The following is a 19,239-nucleotide window of genomic DNA, read 5'->3' on the forward strand; positions in this document are numbered from 1 at the left end:
AGTGTATCTCTTATTAGCTCTAGATTTCTTTCTTTTATTTCTAGGTTTTTCTTTCCTTCTAATGGCTCTTCCTCCTTCCTCTGTAAATACCAGTTAAGTATTTTTTTTATAGTTACTTGTAATAATAATAAATAGAATATAAATATTATATTGTTAAACTCGACTGAAACTTAATATATATATATATATATATTAAACATAATAGACAAAATATAAATATCTAAATTCTTATAAAAGAGCAAAACATGATCATAGATGCTCATGGCTAAGTTATGCTTGAGGCGAGGAGCTTGTCTTGCGTCTAAGTTTTGAGATTAGATTTGCGGGATGAAGTGAGATAAATTGATTTTTTTTTTAATTGCCAGAAGCCATGTAATGAAGAGGTAGAAACTGGAATGGCACATGCATTTCAGGCTTGCAGCATACAGCACACAGCTTGAGGTCGCTAATTTTTTTACGTCACCACTTCAAGGAAAAGGCTTCCCGACTATGTCAGTATATCTACTCATTTAGCCATCCTGCTGAGTGGTGTGGGTAAGGATGTTGAGGACCAGGAGCAAAGCCCATCGAATCAAACCGGTATCCAGCTCCCGGTGCTCTAGGATCGTAACTGCCATTTCTATTCAGCATGGATGGCTCGGGACCCAAACTACTCATCCTTGTATGGTTTAATTCATCTAGCCGGGGCGCATATCGCTGCATCGCTGACACATTCATCATATAGGGTGGTTCTGCTGACACATTCATCATATAGGGTGGTTCTGCTGCCGATCCCATATGCCCATAAGGGATAGCTGGTGCTGGTTGCATATGGCCATATCCCAGATATCGCCCGCTTGGATAATTCCACCGAGCAGAATGAGCACCATGTAGCCCATAGAGGTGAACTTGTGGCTGTCTATCAAATTCTGTGACATTCGCCATGCATTGTGTAGATTGCTCCTCCATATTGCCACCACTGGACAATCCACGGATGTTGAGTGAATAAGGCTCATGAATATTAGTGCAGTGCCTTCTATTCATGTCATCATGATTTCTGGCCCAGCTTCCGCCATAAGGTGTTCCATGCTGCTGCGAATATGAATCAGGAAAGCTAGGGTCCAAATGCTGATAACAATTTTTGCCTAGGTCAGCCTGTGATTGCTTTTCAACAGATCTAGATGAACCGTCCAGTGAGGATCTACTATCAATATTGGGTGGTGGTGAAGGGCCATGCACTCCCTTGTCTGAATCACTTGGAGAAGGCTTCTTTCCACCATTCTGTCTGCCCTCCAGTGATTTCTCACCCGTTCCTCTTTCAACCATTTTTTCACCTTGCCTTTTCTTCCTTGAAGTCTCATCAGAATGGCTCTTCCTAGGGCAATGACTATCTTGGCTTTCTCTATCACTGTTGTTGCATTGAGACCTTCCTTTATGACCATCATTAACTATTCCACAATTGGATTCTTCTGGCTTTTTACTTTGCGAGGGAATATAATTTGGAAGCATGGATGCGCCAGCATTGTTATATTGATCATTAACAGGATCAGGGGTTTTTGTTTCAAAGTGGTTTTTTTCCAAATTTGATATTTCCTGTTGCCTGAACGGATGACCATGCTTTTGAGCTATTGCCTTGTGTTTTGCACTCCACTCTTGCCGGCTCCAAAGATAAAGAGGTGGGGCAGTCACATTCCACTGATCCATTTGCTTGTCATTCTCATTAACAGACCCAGGTAGATAAAATGACTGGAGAAAAAAAAAAAGGTCATAATGAAATACAACATCCAAATTGATCCAGAAAGGAACTGCAAATGCATATCATATACCTTCCCTGACAAAAAGTGATCATCCTCCCAGACTAAATCGTATGGTTTCTTTTTGTCTAACCTGATCAAAGACAATAAAAATATTGTGTGTGAGAGAGAGAGAGATGGAGACAATTAAATGCAAACCATTACCTCTCTGTTTCTGGTGGAACAATAAGAATAAGGAGTTTGGGTTTAAACTGAAGAGCCTTGTCAATGAACTTGTTAGCCAAGGCTGCTTTAACTCCAAAAGGAGGATTAAGTCCCATAATCTGCTTAAGGAAAAAAAAAGATCAATCAGACCATTCATTTAAAAATCTCGGTAACCCAGGTTACTTATTCTTTACTCAAAAGGGAACAATCATTCCTACCAACTGCGAACCCTTTTTTGGCAGTTCATCTGGACAAACAGTCATCCAATCCCTCTTCTCAAAATTAAAGTCATTCTGCCAGGCATAAGAAAAGATATCAAACAATCAAAATTTGGAAAAGCACTTAGATGCAAACACACATAGTTCAGCACCAATGCTTGACAGCAAAATACACTAACAGTTTGATGTAGACAAAAAAAGAAGCAAAATGCGTATCTTTTTGTAGACAAAGGTATTTCTGTAATTTACATATTTGCCGGAAAATCTGGAAATATTGCCGAAGCCTGGTTTTTATTTTCTGTTTAGCAATCTATTAGTTCCAAAGTAATTATTTTTATTAGAGTTTTGCTATTCTAAATAGACTTGTAGTTTTCTTATGTTGGAAAATAAGTCCTTGTTAGACTTGGAGTCCTAGCAACTTTATATAAAGGAATGCAATGCCTAATTTTCATAAATCAGTTTGAGAAGAAAATTTCAGTAACTTTGTTTGATTATGTGACTCAATCTTCCGTTTGGTGTATCTCCTAAGCACCTTGGAAGTGATTCCTAGAAACCCTATTAGTGTGACTCTTAACAGTTTCTACAATTTCCAACAACTCAAATTCTATATTCCAAACATCCACGCATTCAAGCCCCATCAATCCTATAGCTATTAGTCATCAAAAGGTTAACTCAGACTATAAAATTACTATTGAAATCCATAAACAGCCCCCCTGAAACTCAACTCCAGAACAGCACCAGAAGTTGCCTGCATCATAGTCCATATAGCAAACTTAACCACAACAACTCCATTGAGTGACAGATCACAATTTTTAGGTAGAAAAAAGGGACCAAAGACAAGTTCTTTTTATCAGCAATTTATTCCCATAGATTATTGGAACAAGTAAAAGACTAAATGCATAACAGCAGGCCCTCCAATGTTCTAGCTTGAAACACACTAGGGTACTGAATGATGCAAGCATTAAAAGGTTGCACTTCCAATGCCACATTTATTTCCCTTCCAATCAAGGTCCAGTTGTGAACCTCAACTGTCAGAAGATACAAATAAAACTGCCTGATATCCAAGCATTAAGAATTCCCCCCCTTCCACAACATAAAATCACCGCACTAGGATTGTATAAGATAAAATGTTTATGTTAATAATTCTAGCACAAGCATGCTTGTGCCTCTACACAAGGAAGACATCAACCGTACACAAGAGGCTATGCTGGAGGTTTATAGAAAATTAGAATGTTTCAAGCTACCTCGTGTACCAAAGAAGGTAATTTGATCAAAGAAATTGTTTTGGCCTTTGGTTTGTAGCTCATCCAATTTTGTCACTTCCCTCAGAATTATTTTGCTTCGCTGGAATCATCCTTAAGTATGATCTAATGGGTCTTACACTTGAGTTTCTATTTTTACTTATCCAGTTCATATCCGTGATTACTAGTTTCAAGGTTGAGACCCTCACCTGGGTTAAAGGAAACTTCACTAGATTACAAGTATTGATGACATCACCAGGAACTCTCAGTTCATCATTTTGTTGATTTGAAAGTGATTTCTTGTTAGAGATTTTGTTAGTTTCTTGTTCTTCTTTTTTTCTTTTTCTTTTTTTTTTTGCCTTTTTTCAAAGACTGCTTGCCATCATTTACATCAATATTCACTGCCACTTGAGTGTCCAACCTGGTTCTTTATTTCTTGCTTTCCTTGAACCTTGAAACCACCATCAAACCTCACTATGTTGAGTGTGTTCAGCAACCTACAAACTGCCACCAAACATTGGCCTAACCCCACAAGTTTTTGCTTCTGATTTTAAAAAAAAAAAAATATTATTATTATTATTATTATTTTTATTTGAGGGGAGACCAGAGACCTATGAATCTGCCTTGATATATTTTAAATTTTCTCAATAGTTCCACTGGAAAAAATGCCAAAACTATCACAACCTCGAACCTATTATCCAGTGCATACTTCTGTTATAAGACATTATTAGACATAACACAAATTTAGTTATATACCCCCAAGCCACTTCTAAGGCCAACCCATATATGTATAACAAATGAATTTTAAAAATAATACTAATAAAAGCCAAGCCAATACACAGATGATCAAATATATGTGGGGCTTGTTATCCTGCCCACTATTCAGGTAGGTAAAGCTTGAATTTTTTAACTATAGGGAAATCATTGAGGAACTAAAAAATATATGGGTAAATTTATGCCCCCCCCCCCCCTTCAAATAACACAAGACCCCTGTATAAGTAAAAAAAACATATTCAAGCAGCATTTTCAGTGTTATTTATAAAAGACTACATAAAACAGTGCCAAAATTATGCCGCAGTCAACTAGGGACTGCCTTTTGTGTGTTCATATCCTGCTTCCTATTTCCTATGTACCTACTACTCCCCACATGTATGAATTATGAAATGCATTGACTAATTTATCAGATTAAGGAAAAATAATTTCTTATAAAAAGGTAACAGTTACCTTTGGCTGAATAACATCGTAGTTTTTGTATGAGCACTTCTTTCCCATCTCTTCAAGCTTCTTTTTCATAATGCAACTGAAATCATTAGCACCACAGCAGAAGTCGACAATCTGTCCACAGGAGCTAACAATTACCAACTAGTTGCCAAAATAAGCTTAAGCATCATCTTTTAAAAATGACGTGAAAAGTTACAGTTATTCCATTGAAAGTGATGTTTTTTATGTGAACATAATTCAAAACAAAATGTATATGCAGGTCATCAAATTATGTTACCAGAACTAAAATATAGAAACAATGAAAAAAGGATTATTAAAAATAATCCAACCGATTTTCTTTGGTCCCAAAAGAGGATAGATAAAGGAAGATGCTTTGAATATAATAGAAACTTTCCTCATTTTAAGCGTTCAAGTTTTGTGCCAAGCTTGTGCTCAACAAAGAGAAACAAAAGCTTGCCAGGAGCCATGATGAATTTAGGAAAGAGTGAAACAACATTTTTCAACAGGATGGAGATTGAACAAATCACTATACAATCTTTGGATCAAATTAATAAGACGGGGGATTAAAACAGCTCTAGAAGATAGCTGATATTGAGGATCCTCCTTTATGAAAAGTTCAAGATGGAAGAAGAATATAAACCAATCATCAGCTACAAATATATCTCTTCTAAGAATCTGCTAAAACAAAACAAACAGTAAAATCTATTTACCAACATCTATTTATCAGCCAAAACAAGATCCTTAAGACATTAGGAATACACATTTGATAGTAATGTCTAGTTGAAATTTTGAAAATTTGCAGCTCAAATTTTTAAATTTCAGGAAGGGATGCAAATAGTTATAAAATTGCACATATAGGCATATATACATTTTATGATCAATGTCAATTTGAAGCATATCCATGCCAACAAAACAAAATATTCCAAGAAACACATAGTTAATGTCTTACCATATCACCATTTTCTACATACCAACGGAGAATATCAGCAATCTGCACATTCAGAATCTGGTTTCAGAATTCTTTACATGTGATGTAAGCACGAAAAACAAAGCAGTATTCACTCCATTTTCCAAACAAATTGAAATTATGAATTGCATAGAGCAGTATATATTTAATGCATCTCTTTGTATGCATGTATGTGCATACAATTATACCCATGCTGCAGATCGCTGTCCTTAATTAAAGGGATTATTTATCTTTTTCATTTTCCTTTTCAGTCACTAATTATGATCTACAAAGAATTCCCTTGTCATTTGCTGACATTCTAGAATTAAACACAAATAGGCAATACTGGAAAAATAAGATTGACTTAGCAAGTATGAAGGCTAGTTCAAATAATCAAGAAAATATCTATTTATCATTCTATGCTCACTTCTCCACCACCATTTTCCCAGTGCGTGCAACTATAATATCATGGACCCATAAGCTGAGCTCATCTACAGACTCGAAGGGTGGCTTAAGTTGGAAAATGGAAAGGAAATAAATCAATAGGGTTAAGAAATTAAGAGGTGGACTTAGAGTGAAGGAGCAAAGGCAACAAAATTTGGGCCAATTCTGGTTTTGCCAAAATCAAACATATTGTTCATTGGTACTTGATCATTCTACAGACTCGATATCTTTATCTAAAAAATATCATCCAACTAGTTAAAACTACTAGATTTCCTGGTTAAAATAAAAATTATAATCTTCCCAATGTTGAAATCACCTTTGTCATTCTTGTTGTCTTTGGCACTCTTGCTTTCTTTCACCATGTTCTTACTCTGCGAGTTTAATTTATAACTTGTTTCAGGTGGAAATAATTATCAAAGAAAAGTGCTTTAAGGTGTTGCCATCCATGACCTCTAGACTTAACATTCCTATCCTTACCATCTCCTTTAGATTTATGAATTTTACTTCAGTTTTCCATTTGAGTTGACTTGTAAAATAAAACGAATGGCACCAAAGCAAATCATGACTAAATCACAAGATTCTTACATATGTGATTCACCCCACAATTTGCATCATTTTGTACGTGAATCAAGACAAATTGTATGATTCTAATCATAATCAGACTCCTTAAGTATTTGGACTTGCACCAAGCAACTTCTTGTTGTATGCATCATGAGAGTGGCCAAGTTAATATCAAGGGCAGCAATGCAGACAGTTATACCCAACACAATGTGGCCACCACTCCAGGTTCAAGTAAACTTGTAAGGAGGCTTGTGTAAGGATTCATTACCCAGCTCAACCATGAAACGATCACAATCTGTTTGGCTTTTCATTCTCATTTCTTTCATATTGTCTGAAGCTGGTACATTACCTCAAGATACATGGTGGAAAGCTTTTTTGAAACATCTTTTAAGCAACTTCACATCAATGATGTTGAGCTAGAATTTTATTTTTATTACACACCCACATACTACAGACTCTAAAACAAATTGATATTTATAACATATTGCATTTGAAATCACTAGCACATGGTGTAGAAAAGAAAAAATTAACAATCAAAGATGGTGCATATCTTCGCAATTATCATTAGTAGGCTTATGGCATTAGATAATTAAAAAAGTAAAAACAAAAAAAATAAATAAATAAACAAATTTACCTCCGTAAGTTTCTCTACTTTTGTAAAATGGCGACCAAAGGATGTATAGCGCATGCCGTACAGAAATGGTGCAAGATACACTTTCAGCTTGTTCTAGAGGCATCAATCAACAGGTTAATAAACATCAAGTACAGCACTGTTAAAACACATTCAAAAGTAACAATCTCTAATATTCCAAGCATTTAGTTCAGGAAAAAAGTAGCACGCATCACTAGGGATCTTCATTGATAGAAAAAAAATCATCTCTAAATGTAACATCACAAAAATGACAAATCAGTGCAAAAATTCACTCTTAAAATTATATAAATTGCAATACAGAACCTGGGAGAAATAATGCTCACTGTATACAATGATACAACAGTTGAGAGCAGGATGAGAAAGAACAACTACCTTCCATTTAAACACCTGGTTCAGAACATCCAGTTCACAAACAGCTTTAGCATCTTCAATGCTGCATTTTTCTTCCAGCTTTTTTAGAGCTGTCCTAACAGCCTGGATGAAGTACATAAAGTATAATTACTTGTGGAGAAGAAAACAGGTTGACAAGATTACTAGCAACTTCTATGGAAAAAACACCTAATATACATAAAATTATTAATTACAAGGATTGATAATTAGAGGGTAACAACAGGTACCTCAACAGTACCCTCCACCTTTCCCAATGTAATGTTTTTGTCCACGACATTTTTTGAGGAGTGCACATGTGTAGATGGAACTTCATGCTTTTTTATAACATTATCCAAGGTTATTGATGACGCGGCCTCTTTCACTAAAGCTAAAAGCCTGCATAGAATTCAAGTCTGAGACATGGTTTAACATAAAAACTGTAACTTTGAATCGTCATAATTCCCTTGTAATTTAATAATGAAAACAAGAGTAGAAACAAGAGACAGCGTAACTATTTCAAACAAAAATATGAAAGGTGCAACTATTCCAAAGTGGAAAATTTAAAAGGTCACCTCCTTTGTGTATCGGCATCCAATGAAGGCAGTTCACTGGTTAACTTCTTTGCAACAGACTTAACAGCCAAAGATTTATCATCAAGTTCACTGCCAAAAATATCCTGCTTCCCGAGCTTTGCTTTTCCGGACTTGTTAGTCATGAAGGCATATAACTTGTCACCCAGTGAGGTCTTGTTTACGTTGGCTGTTGTAGACCTCTCCACCTCTGATGAAGCAGACTTTGTATTGTCCCTTGAAGACTTTCTGGATGAATTATTCATTCTCATTTTCCCTAATGAATTTGATTCAGATGATATCTGTTCACTGTCATTGGTAATTTTAACGATTTTTGCAGAAGAAGACATCTCTTTGGATGCTTTAGTACGAAATGTTCCTGAAAATGATTCTTCTGAGGTAAGCCTCTTTTTGTTTGACAAACTTTCCTCTTCATTTGCAGGAAGCTCAGATGTCTTTCTTTTCTGTGCTTTAGCAGCAGTATTCTTCTCTCCAACATCAGGGAACCGTATGTGATCTCTTACTGGAGTTCCAATGTCTTCAATTATGTCATGTTTCCTTGTCCAAAACAAAAGGAAAAAGAGAACAAACAACCCATTTGACAAATTATTCCCAACAAAGTATAGGCCTTGTGTGTGTTCACAGAGAGAAGGAGAGAGAGAGCAACTAAACAAAAACACTTACAAGCAATAAATCAGAATACGGTTAGGTAATAGATTCTGCCAGGCCCTTGCTATAGTATCTTCATCTGCTTCATTTTCAAAAACTATCTCTCTGGTAACAGCAATATGAATATCACATCAGACACATATTTACACTGCTAAGTGAGAATGAAAAGTGATATAGAAAACCAGAAACTACTTTGGTAGGCATTTCTGGTGGTATGATGTTGGACACCGCCTGCACACAGCAAACTGCAAATCACTTTTCTTCTTATCCTCTACTTGTTTACAAATGCAGCACTTATGAATGGGACAAGCAAAACTCTCCCCAACAGCAATCTTTTTCCGAAGTTCCTCAGCAGCAACTTTGTCCTCTCGATGGAGCATTGTTGCAGCACAGTGCGGGTGATAAAAATGGCCACAGGTTGCATTAGCGCATCGAAAGACCTGACAAGTAATTGATTGAGCAAGTTTGCAGTATAAAATGTAGATATTTATCATTATTAAAGAGAAACCTGGAAAACTATATTTCAAGATCTCAAGAAAATGGTACTGGCATCCCAAGATATCGACAGAAGCCATAACCAAAAATCCATTTTAACACCCTAGAATATATGAAGGCATGCAACAGTTTGGATTATTTTAAAAAAATAAAAAATAGCACTTAAGAACTGGGAAGGAAGAAGGAAGGTTTTTGACCTAAGAATCATCTTGTAGGAAAGATGCCAATAAATCAGATTAGCTACCAGACAAAACAAAGAGCTAGGATGTGAAGTGAAAAGTCTCAAATTTGGAAGGCATTGCTACTCACATTATAAAGGAACGAGTCAAAGATCCCTTCCAGGAAATCTGATTTTAGGTGATATTTTATCCATTGAAAAGTATATGCTCCTTACACTTTTTTTTCTTTTTTTTTTCTTTTTTTATTTTTTAAAGGTGCATGTTGCTAATAAAATTTAAAGAAAATCTGATAACCGTAAGAAAATAATAATTCTAAGGTGTTAAAAAAAAAAACAATGGAAATATTTGGATGAGAGGTGGGAAAAAAATAGAGTTCGAGAAAGAATATTAACAGGAAACATATGCACTTGCGATTACAATTAGATGCTCATAGGAGATCCATGGAAAAAAGAACATGATTTTATAAGCACAGCAACACTTGTTCAAACTCGCTCTAAATTGACTAACAAATAGGAAACAGCAATCTTAATGCACACAATAATGTGTGCCTCAGGTGTGAAGTGGATTTGCTTATACCCAAATTCCAACACACACAGCAAAATCTGGAAATGAATATTCACATAAGCAAAAAGACAAAAAAAAAAAAAAAAGGAAAAGAAGAACTCAATTGATATAATTAGAAAAACTAGTCGTATGAGAATAAACAAAAGCAACAGATGGTAAGTCCAAATATTCAGCATAACCAGCTGGAGAGCCAAGAACAAGTTGAATGAAACTGAGTGCCATGATCTTCAAGCATGGCTTGTTTAATAATATAGCTCAAACTTAAACAGAGTTCAAAAAGAAGAAAAGTTTCAGGGTTTCTAACGAGCTTGAGCTTATCATAAACACTAGAGATCAGATAGATGTGAACAATTTCAATACACATTAACAATGCTTTTCTTTTTCTCAGTAACGTATACTTGTATTGATTTAGATGTCACAAAACCAAGTAATGTCTACTTTACAGTTACTATTTATACAAATCAAATCATATCTACAAGCCAATTTTTCAAAAGAAAAGTACAGCAGTATGAACATTTCTAGCCAAGTATTGGACTGGTCAAGTTTTTTTCCTGAAAGTTGTGAAGCTTTAAATTTCTGACAAGGTCACCTTGTTTGGCTAAAAAAAGAGCTCAAATGAGTAATTGAACTTGAATGAAGCAGGAGTAGCTGGGTTCATTTTATAACTTGAATGAAGAGAGCTACACTGATTCCTTGCTAAGCCAACCAGCCAAGAGAGTTAGCTAAGAAGAGCAATTGCAATCTTGGCCCCCTTTCCCAGCAACCCAAAAAAGGAAAGACATTGGACAAAAACAAGATTTATCATCAAGCTTCCGCATCTATGAAAACATGCAAAATGGCATAATATATAAGAAAGAAAAGGTACAAAGATAAATGCAAGAGCCAGGGCTATTGAACGTGAACCATCAAGGGTAAAGTATCCAAAAAACATTTATGTCATGATACTAATTGAATTCACCTCTAAAATGGAAAGAGGGAAAAAGCTCCAAACATCTATATCATCAAACAGAAAAATAAAATAGGCCAAGAAATCCTAGTGGTTAAAATAATTTTGGAAAACAATATTTTTGTCAATGCAGGACTGGCTACTGTAAATCACAGCACGCCACAATGGAAAATAATATGATGAACATATGAAATGGGAAACCTATCCATTCTCTTACAGCAAGTCCTTACCTCAGCACCAGAAAATTTATCAGATGAACCTAACTTTCCACAGGCAAAACATTGATGCTGCTTAAATTTGCAATTCTTACAAAAAAAACTCTGCATTGCCTGCCAAAGAAAAAAGACATCAATGCTGTACAATCACTAGACTAAAAAACAATAAGAAAACTGAATTACAAAGAAAAGAAGTAATGGCTGCATACTTCAACTTCCCTATTAGTAAAGCCAAGAGACTCGCAAGCAGATTCTTCACCAGCCTCTACAGTTGCATGAAATGACCTCAAGCAACTCCCTTCACAACTGTATAGTATTAGAGATCAGAGACAATGTTAACACAAAACAACACCAAGTTGAACCAACAAGCATAGATATTCAAATTAATTCATCCAAGTATCAATTCTATACCAAAAAAATAAAGGAGTGCAGCACATTAACATCTTTAAGAGAAGATAAAGATTCATCTAAAATAAATATGGTAACTTCACATTAATAACAAAATGTAATCAAGCTTCCTTGTATTGTAAATGTTAACAATTGTATCCAGTGTGTTGTAAGCCTTTTATACAGTAAAATGGAGTGAACTACACAATGAAACAAAGAGTGGAAAGGATTGTAATAACACATATTATTCTAATCCTTAGGTAATGAGACTAAAACATTGAAGCAGAGGAATTATTACTATGATTAAAAAGAAGGCATTGGATACAAAAAAATAAGTAATTTAATGCCACTAATGTGTTTATTCACTCCAAGCTTGTTATTCCAACCACTGCCTTAGAATTTGTCAACGTTTAAATTTTTGTATATTGTTTGTATTCATTAATGATAAATTGTGGTTGAGGCATAGCCAAGTAGATACACCTATTGCTTGCAAAGTCAATTCTAAATTCAAATCCCCTTTGGTAAAACAATCAACCAAAAGATACTTGTGTTAAAAACAGAAAGGAAATCATCATTTTTAAAATCATATTACAAAGACAAGTACAAGAACTGCAATTGAAGTATTTTGATAATATTTAGTATACGAATCTTGTAACCTAAATTGTTGCTATACTTCCAAAAACCTCGCCCTCGAGTTATCTGTTAAGAATTGAACTCTTCCACTCCCAAGAAACAAATATTTCGAATATAGCAATTTAGCCAATATATTCACAAAGTTGCCTGTTTTCGACTCCTGAACTTCAAATTTTAATTTATGATGTGTGCAAGCTAAAGAAAAATTCCTATTTAAAATTATACTTTTTGTTCCTATAAAGTCCACTTGTAGTTCCTTCCCACGTTCTTTTACTTCATACTTGATCTCATCATCATTTATGACTTCCAATACTTCAACCTTTGTATCTAAAGAAACTACAAGATAATCTTTCATAATATATTTAGAGGAATTGTCAAGAAGTACCATGTCCTCTATATCCTTGTTTGCCATATCTTCAAAATCACAATTTAGGTGCTTTATTGATTTCTTCTTCACCATTTGTACAATAAACATCAACAAGTATAGTAGTATTTGCAACGGTGTTGTTGTTGTCACTGTTGTCATGTTTAAATTGTCTACTTTGAATAGACAACCCCTCCTCCATAATTTTCTTATTTGCTATTTTAGAAGGTTGAACAAACAGCAAATAATAACAATATTTGCCTATGACTGTCTACCCAAAATATAAAATCTCTTTATAATCATCTTGTATAAACTCCAAATTAATGATTGTCTTAAATCTTGCCAAGATGGAATAAAGGCATACCAATACAAGTTCTAAAGTCTAGAAATTCAAACCACCATTTTCTAGAAATATAAAAAAGTTTTCATGCAACAAGTCCTGCCTTTAGATGATAAGGAACTTTGTTGAAATAAAAGTAAACTTCCAACTTTGTCAACCAATTAATAAGTTTTTTCTTCGAAAATCTCTCATCATAGAATGGAATCTCATCAAATTCAAGAATAGGTCTAGAGTTTGGCCTACCTTGAGGTAAGTCTCAAGGCAAGTTCCTCTCCTATTCACGATCCTTGTTTGCATTACCCATCAGCCAAGTTAGATTTGCTATGGCTTGCTCTAGACGATCCATTATTTGTTCCTGAGTTTGCTCCAAACAATCCAATTTCTAATCCTATGCCCGCACAATGACCTAGAGAGCCACCAGTCCTACATGAGGAGTGGGTTGCTACTGTTTGCTTCCATCGAAGAGACCAAGCTGTTTTGATACCAATTGACGCGGCTAATAGCGTGGATAAAAGCTAGGGTTCTCAAGCCCTAAGGGTTGGCGTCACTGTAGTGGAATAGAGAAAAGATATGATATTTTATTAAAAGTTTAAATAGTTTGAATTTGAATGTTTTCAAAATATACTAGACATCCATATTTATATTAGTTTTAGATCTAAATCCTTTATAGTAAGGATTCCTAATTAAAACTTACCTAAATAATAGAATTTATTTAGCATTAGGATTCCTAATTAGTAAAATTATAATTAAATTGAAAGTCATAATTTAAATAGGAAAAAAAAAAAAAACCTAAATACATCAAGGTAAATAAAGACAATCTCGTATAATAACTTCCAAGCCTTATTTGAAAACCTTCACAATCTCCAATCATCATGAAATTTTAACTTCATAATCTTTTGTCAAAATTTCAGATAGATCCAACAGTCAAATTAAAAGTTATACTTGATTTACTAAATTGCATCTTGGACTTTTCTTAAGCTCTTCAAAACCTAGAAATCTTAATCGTTGATGAAATAATACAATAAACATTATCATGCCAAGAATATTGATGATATTTCCCCACAACATTAACATGCAAGTATTACTATCAGGTTAATTTAATTTTAGCCCCTTGAGATTTTAGTATGGCTAAGCTTTAGTTCTTGTCCTTCTAAAACCAACAAAGTAATTATTGAGAGGCATTTTTTAGTAAGGATATAAAGTAAGGAGCAAAAGAATTTGCTAGACCATAAACCATCATGATTTTCGTGTTAGCTTTAAAAGCAAAGACTAAATCTAGCCTTATTAAAATTTCCAAAATAAAGGCAAATTATCATGGGTATCGAGAATTGCTCTAACAATGATCATTGTGATAACAAGGTCAACAATGAAATGTATTTTAACAATGAAAAACTCATTAAAAGAAATGCCAAAAAGTACCGTATATCATGCATGGGAAACACTCATGAAAGCAACATAGCGGGAGAAAAAGAACAAAATAGTTGTTAACAAAATCATCAACCTAATTCAAGAGAGCAACCAAGAAAAAACATACCATAAAAGGTTACCGCCATTATCACAAAATGCACAAACAGAATCAAATAGTTCGTCCTCGTCATTGGATTCATCTTCTTCTAAATCTTCAAAGTTATCATCTTCCACATCATCAACTATGAATGCAGACATTGTTGCAGCTTGAAAATCCTGAAAAATAATGAACTACTTGCTCAAAACATCATAATAATTTACCGAGAGCACAATAGAAAGAAAGATCATTGATAGCAACACTTTGAAATAACAAAGCAAACAGGTATGCAGAGAATAACCTCATCACACAGCATCTTTTTCCTTGGCTTCTCCCCAAGAAAATTGAGTAAGAACTGTTCACTTAGCGCACACATACAGAAAGTTTAGAATAACTCAGGAAAGCAAGTGAAGGCAGAATAGGTTAAAATAAATCATCAAGAAAAAGTGGTTTCCCTCATTTCAACCAAAAACCAATGTCATTAAGTCTTAAAATCTCCTTCAGATTCTCTTAAATTGCTCACCATAAGCAGAAAGAAAATCAAGAAGTTAATTGTCGAATATTAAAGAGTACAAGAGCAGAAGAAAGACAAAGTAAGCATTAAACAAAGAAGTTATGGCAAATTTGGTGTAGGTGAAGGCCAAAAAATGTTTTTACATCCTCCAAAAGCAGGTTCCTGCCACTCGATAACGACATAAAGGAAACAGTACCTAAAGGAATGAACAAGAGAACAGACTGGGTAATGAAAGACAACCAATAATCATGTTGTAAATTTCTAATGGAACAGGCTTTGGGGAAGAGAAACAAAAACTTAATAATTTTCTGTTCACATAAAGGAGAGTTCAGAAACTGTAAAGAGATGAAAGATTCACCATGACAGCAACAGCGTAATTAAGAGGAAATAAATAATGAAAAATCTTGTTTTTTTGTCTTCTTTCATGATGAGAAGGGAGAACAAATAGATGTTGGTTGCTTATCATGAAAGCTTTGGCCCAAATGTCAATTGTTTGTAGTAATTAAATTTGTGATTGATTGAGTGAGGCCAAGGCATCCACATTGATGAATCCAACTAATTAATATAGCATCCCTCATTTTCTTGATCGATTTCATTGTACTTGTGTAGAAGCTTACATGGAAGACAATAGGTTTCTCGACTTCAATGCAATAATGAATAAGTTCAATTAATGTGAGTTTATTCCTTTGTTAGTTCAGAAACTACCCTCCTCTCGACCACACCTCTCTATCTCTCTCTCAATATATATATATTCCATAACTTTCAAACCCTAAACCTCCTCCTCCAACTGTCCAAAATCCTCTCCCTCTCTAAATCTCATTTCTCTTTCCCTCTCTCTGAAAATACTGAATTGAAAAACTCGATTCCTCTAATGGCACCACTCGACCAGCCCCCTATCACTGACAAAGAAAAATATGTGGCATATGTAGAAGGATTGTTTTTTCTAATCTTTTTCTCCCTTCCATTATTTTTAAATTCAGCATATAATTACTCTATGTGGATGTTAGCACAACCTTATCATCCATTAATGTAGTTATTCTTAAATCATAGTTCTTTGCTACAAAAGAGAAAGGCTGCACCAAAATAAGAAAAGCGCAGAAGGCCTCTGTGTGAATTGGCATCTAGTTCCTAATTGAAGAGCTGCACTTTCTGCTAATATTCACCTGAGTTTGCCAATCAAGGCTACTGCCCAAAAATAAAACTCTGTTACCAAGCAAGCATCAGTTAATTAATAACAGAAATAGATTATTTCTAAGGGTTCAAACTCCAGCTTTTAACTAATAATGGATCAGGAAATTCCTTTTAATTATAACTTCATCATGAGCTGAATTGTTTTAGTTTAAAATGCAACCTACAAAAGCGTTATTCTTAGCCATGCAATAACCGCCAAGTTTCAAAAACAAGAGGAAAAATTAATCTTCTGATGTAGACATCGTTTCTTGGAGATCCACAAAAGTACAGCTCATAAGACAATGGCAGACTAATGCTGGGCAGATGAAAATAATTCTAGTACATACACCAAAACAAATAAACAAACAAACAAATAGAAATATATATTATTATTCACAATTCAGATGATCCTTAAGCATATCATCAATTACTCCAAGTTGAATACCAAAAAGGTGCCATAACCTACATTTCTTAGTCACGTGAGACTTGATAAAGAAGTCAAATTTACAAGCACATCAAATAAATACATGCCCATATGCAGTTTGTAGTGAAAGCATGACATGCATGGTTTGAAGCCATGCCTGAAGGAGAATTTAGGGACAAGTCAGCTTTTATTTTGTGTCACAGAATGAAATCACTCATTATTTAACTGAGTAGTGAAATTTTTGCACTTAAATTAGTCGAAGAAAGCTGCCTAGTATATTTCCTTCTTTCTCCTCTTCACTCCTTATATTCCGGTGTGTTCCAATGATGAAATACTTTACATCAAGGAAATGAGCTTGAAATGATCCCAATACAGATGAGACTTTGAAGTCCTGGATACTTTTGTCCAAATACAGTAAATAACAATCAAGGCAATCCAATTAGGGCCAAAACATATAATTAAGAACAGAACATTGGTTGGAGTTATTTCTTTTATTGAATTTACTTTTATATCCTGTTCTAAAGTCATTTACAATACAGATTGTTTTCAGATTGTGCTTTTCAATGTCAGATATTTAAAACGGAGAAAAAACTCCAAGCTAACAGTTCTCCATCCATCTTAAAACGGGGCTTATCAGGATAAGAAAAGAAGAAAGTTCTGACCAAATGAAGGAATGATAGTGGAGATCAGAAGAAGTTGATATGGCGAGGTTACTTTTCTTCCATAGTCTGCCATCTCTCACCCTCTCTTCTCCTGGGACAAGATACACCAGCTAACCTCTCCCATGCATGAAAATCAATAATGGTAGTTTTGAAGGATAAAAAATCATTTAATGCAATAATCCATGTTCCTTTGTTGTTGGGTGGCCAGAATTTAAAGCCTAATGTCAGACATGGATTTCAAACCCATACTAGTATCCGGTTGCACAACTACCTTGGGTCTGCCAAGTATGAGAAACACAAACTCAGACCTTTTAAAGTGAGCTACTCTCCAAGAAAAAAAAATCACAGGTCATCATCCTGAAAATGCGATTGAATGTAATTCATTAAGGAATTGTGCATCCATACCAAAGAGAAATTGTTACAATTTAAAACCTCACTCCACCCCCAAAGTTTGAAATTGTTCTCTCTTTTTTTTGTGCCTCTCACTTCTCCTTTTCGTCATCCTATCACAATATGATTTTTTTATTATATTTTTTAATCTCTAATAGTATTTTATCACTCTCTTCTACTGCTCTTAATTTCTCCTCTTTGCAAACACAACTAAAAATCATTAAAGCATAACTATAACAATGTTAAAGTTACAATTGCAACAATCACTCGCTTACTATTTCATCCCACTTTTTTCACCTCCTACCAAACTCAACCTTAAAAGGAAAGACAGGGAGAAAAGTAGAGCATTTGCTCCTAGGATAGATGGTAACACAGAGTACCACATGAATGGAAATAAAATTATTTTTTCATTTTATTAGAACGTTGTTATTCATAGCAGCACTTGTTTAATTACATGTACACATTTACAGAAAAGGTTTCGAGTTGTCAAGATCATCCTGTCAGCTTTACATATCAAAAAAATAGTCCCATGTTCCATTTACTCTTTAAGAGTCAAGACATGCGTTTGCAGAAAATATTTGAACTGTGTATAAACTTTAAAGCACATAAAAGGGCGTATAATAAGAAAACAAAAGGCTAATTAGTTTATACAGACCTTGCATTTTGCTAAGGAGTTTTCTCTTCGAACAGCTTCACCGATTAAATCCAAGTGGTCCACCAAATCGTTCTGAGAAGGTCTGTGCTCATACAAACTACAAATTTAACGGTGACTGTCAAGGCCCGCGACACAAAAACAAGCAGACCAAAAGCTAAAGAAAGACACACGAAGTCTCAATTACCTGAAGGTTTTTGACAGGTAATCCCACACGGATTTACCGGATGCTTCTGGGTTCCGCCTTGCAAAATGAAGGCAATGCACGGTAATCAGTACCGTCCTAATAATGATCTCATAGCTCTTTCTCGGTTTTCCGAGTTCCATCCAGCATTTCTCCTTAGTAAGCACTGATATCTGCGGTGTTGTGTTGGACAAATCAAACTTCCACGCTATGACTTGCTTGTATATGGTGCGGAGCCCATTGTCCACACTCCCTTTCAAGAAAATCATGTGGTTTTTCTTCCCATCGTCAAAATTCTTGCTTTCACTCCATCTAATTGGTAACAAAGAGAATGAAATTGGCTCATCTTTATCATCTGCAAAATGATAGGTTGACACAGACTCCGGCAGAGTATCCGCCTCGTCGTCCGATGAAGCCATGCCCTACAACAAACAATCACATAAATTCATTTTTTGTACGCCCAAAGATATGAATTAGGTTTCTATTCTTGAACCCTATTTTAATGCAATTTAATAATAATAGCGGAAAATCCAGTTAAAATTATACAAATTAAACCCTAAACTATCAACACTGGCATAAATTAAATCGAATAGAGACTTTGATATCCGAAGACGACCGAGGTGAGAAAGAAAGCCTCACAAGTTTCTTGCCGGGTGGAGAATAACCCTATTTTAATGATAAATAGGAGAGATTTAAAGAAAATCTACGGTTTATACAAAAGAAAAAAAAAATATTACTTTAAATTAAATTTTTATATTTTATTTTAATATATTATGTTAAAAATAATTT

General features: G+C 34.7%; 1 protein-coding gene across 4 annotated transcripts; it reads right to left on the minus strand.

The window, feature by feature from the left end:
• Positions 1-384: 384 nt before the first annotated feature.
• On the minus strand, positions 385-19,162 carry LOC118056807 (protein ENHANCED DOWNY MILDEW 2). Of its 4 annotated transcripts, none has more exons than XM_035069166.2 (19): positions 19,090-19,162; positions 18,454-18,872; positions 18,270-18,366; positions 14,756-14,809; positions 14,485-14,633; positions 11,436-11,532; positions 11,242-11,340; positions 9,020-9,267; positions 8,843-8,932; positions 8,162-8,716; positions 7,838-7,985; positions 7,593-7,694; positions 7,203-7,295; positions 5,567-5,608; positions 4,621-4,731; positions 2,156-2,230; positions 1,938-2,056; positions 1,806-1,866; positions 385-1,725 (listed from the first exon to the last, which is right to left on the minus strand). In XM_035069166.2, the coding sequence occupies exons 2-19, from the start codon at positions 18,867-18,869 to the stop codon at positions 502-504; spliced, it is 3,780 nt and encodes a 1,259-aa protein (XP_034925057.1). In that variant the 5' UTR covers positions 18,870-18,872; positions 19,090-19,162; the 3' UTR covers positions 385-501. The 4 variants fall into 4 exon arrangements, with proteins under 4 accessions (XP_034925057.1, XP_034925056.1, XP_073262230.1 ...); XM_035069165.2 differs by having other exon boundaries at positions 19,048-19,144; XM_073406129.1 differs by having other exon boundaries at positions 19,067-19,118.
• Between the last annotated feature and the right edge of the window lie 77 nt (positions 19,163-19,239).

Source organism: Populus alba, chromosome 1 (assembly GCF_005239225.2).
Source record: "Populus alba chromosome 1, ASM523922v2, whole genome shotgun sequence".
Lineage (NCBI taxonomy): Eukaryota > Viridiplantae > Streptophyta > Magnoliopsida > Malpighiales > Salicaceae > Populus > Populus alba.

Excerpts from the sequence above, each read along its gene's own strand:
- LOC118056807 (XM_035069166.2), bottom strand. The coding sequence starts at position 18,869 with ATGGCTTCATCGGACGACGAGGCGGATACTCTGCCGGAGTCTGTGTCA. Across the intron at positions 11,341-11,435 it reads TTACTAATAGGGAAGTTGAA|GCAATGCAGAGTTTTTTTTG; the intron begins GTATGCAGCCAT and ends TTTCTTTGGCAG. Across the intron at positions 7,986-8,161 it reads GATGCCGATACACAAAGGAG|GCTTTTAGCTTTAGTGAAAG; the intron begins GTGACCTTTTAA and ends AATTCTATGCAG.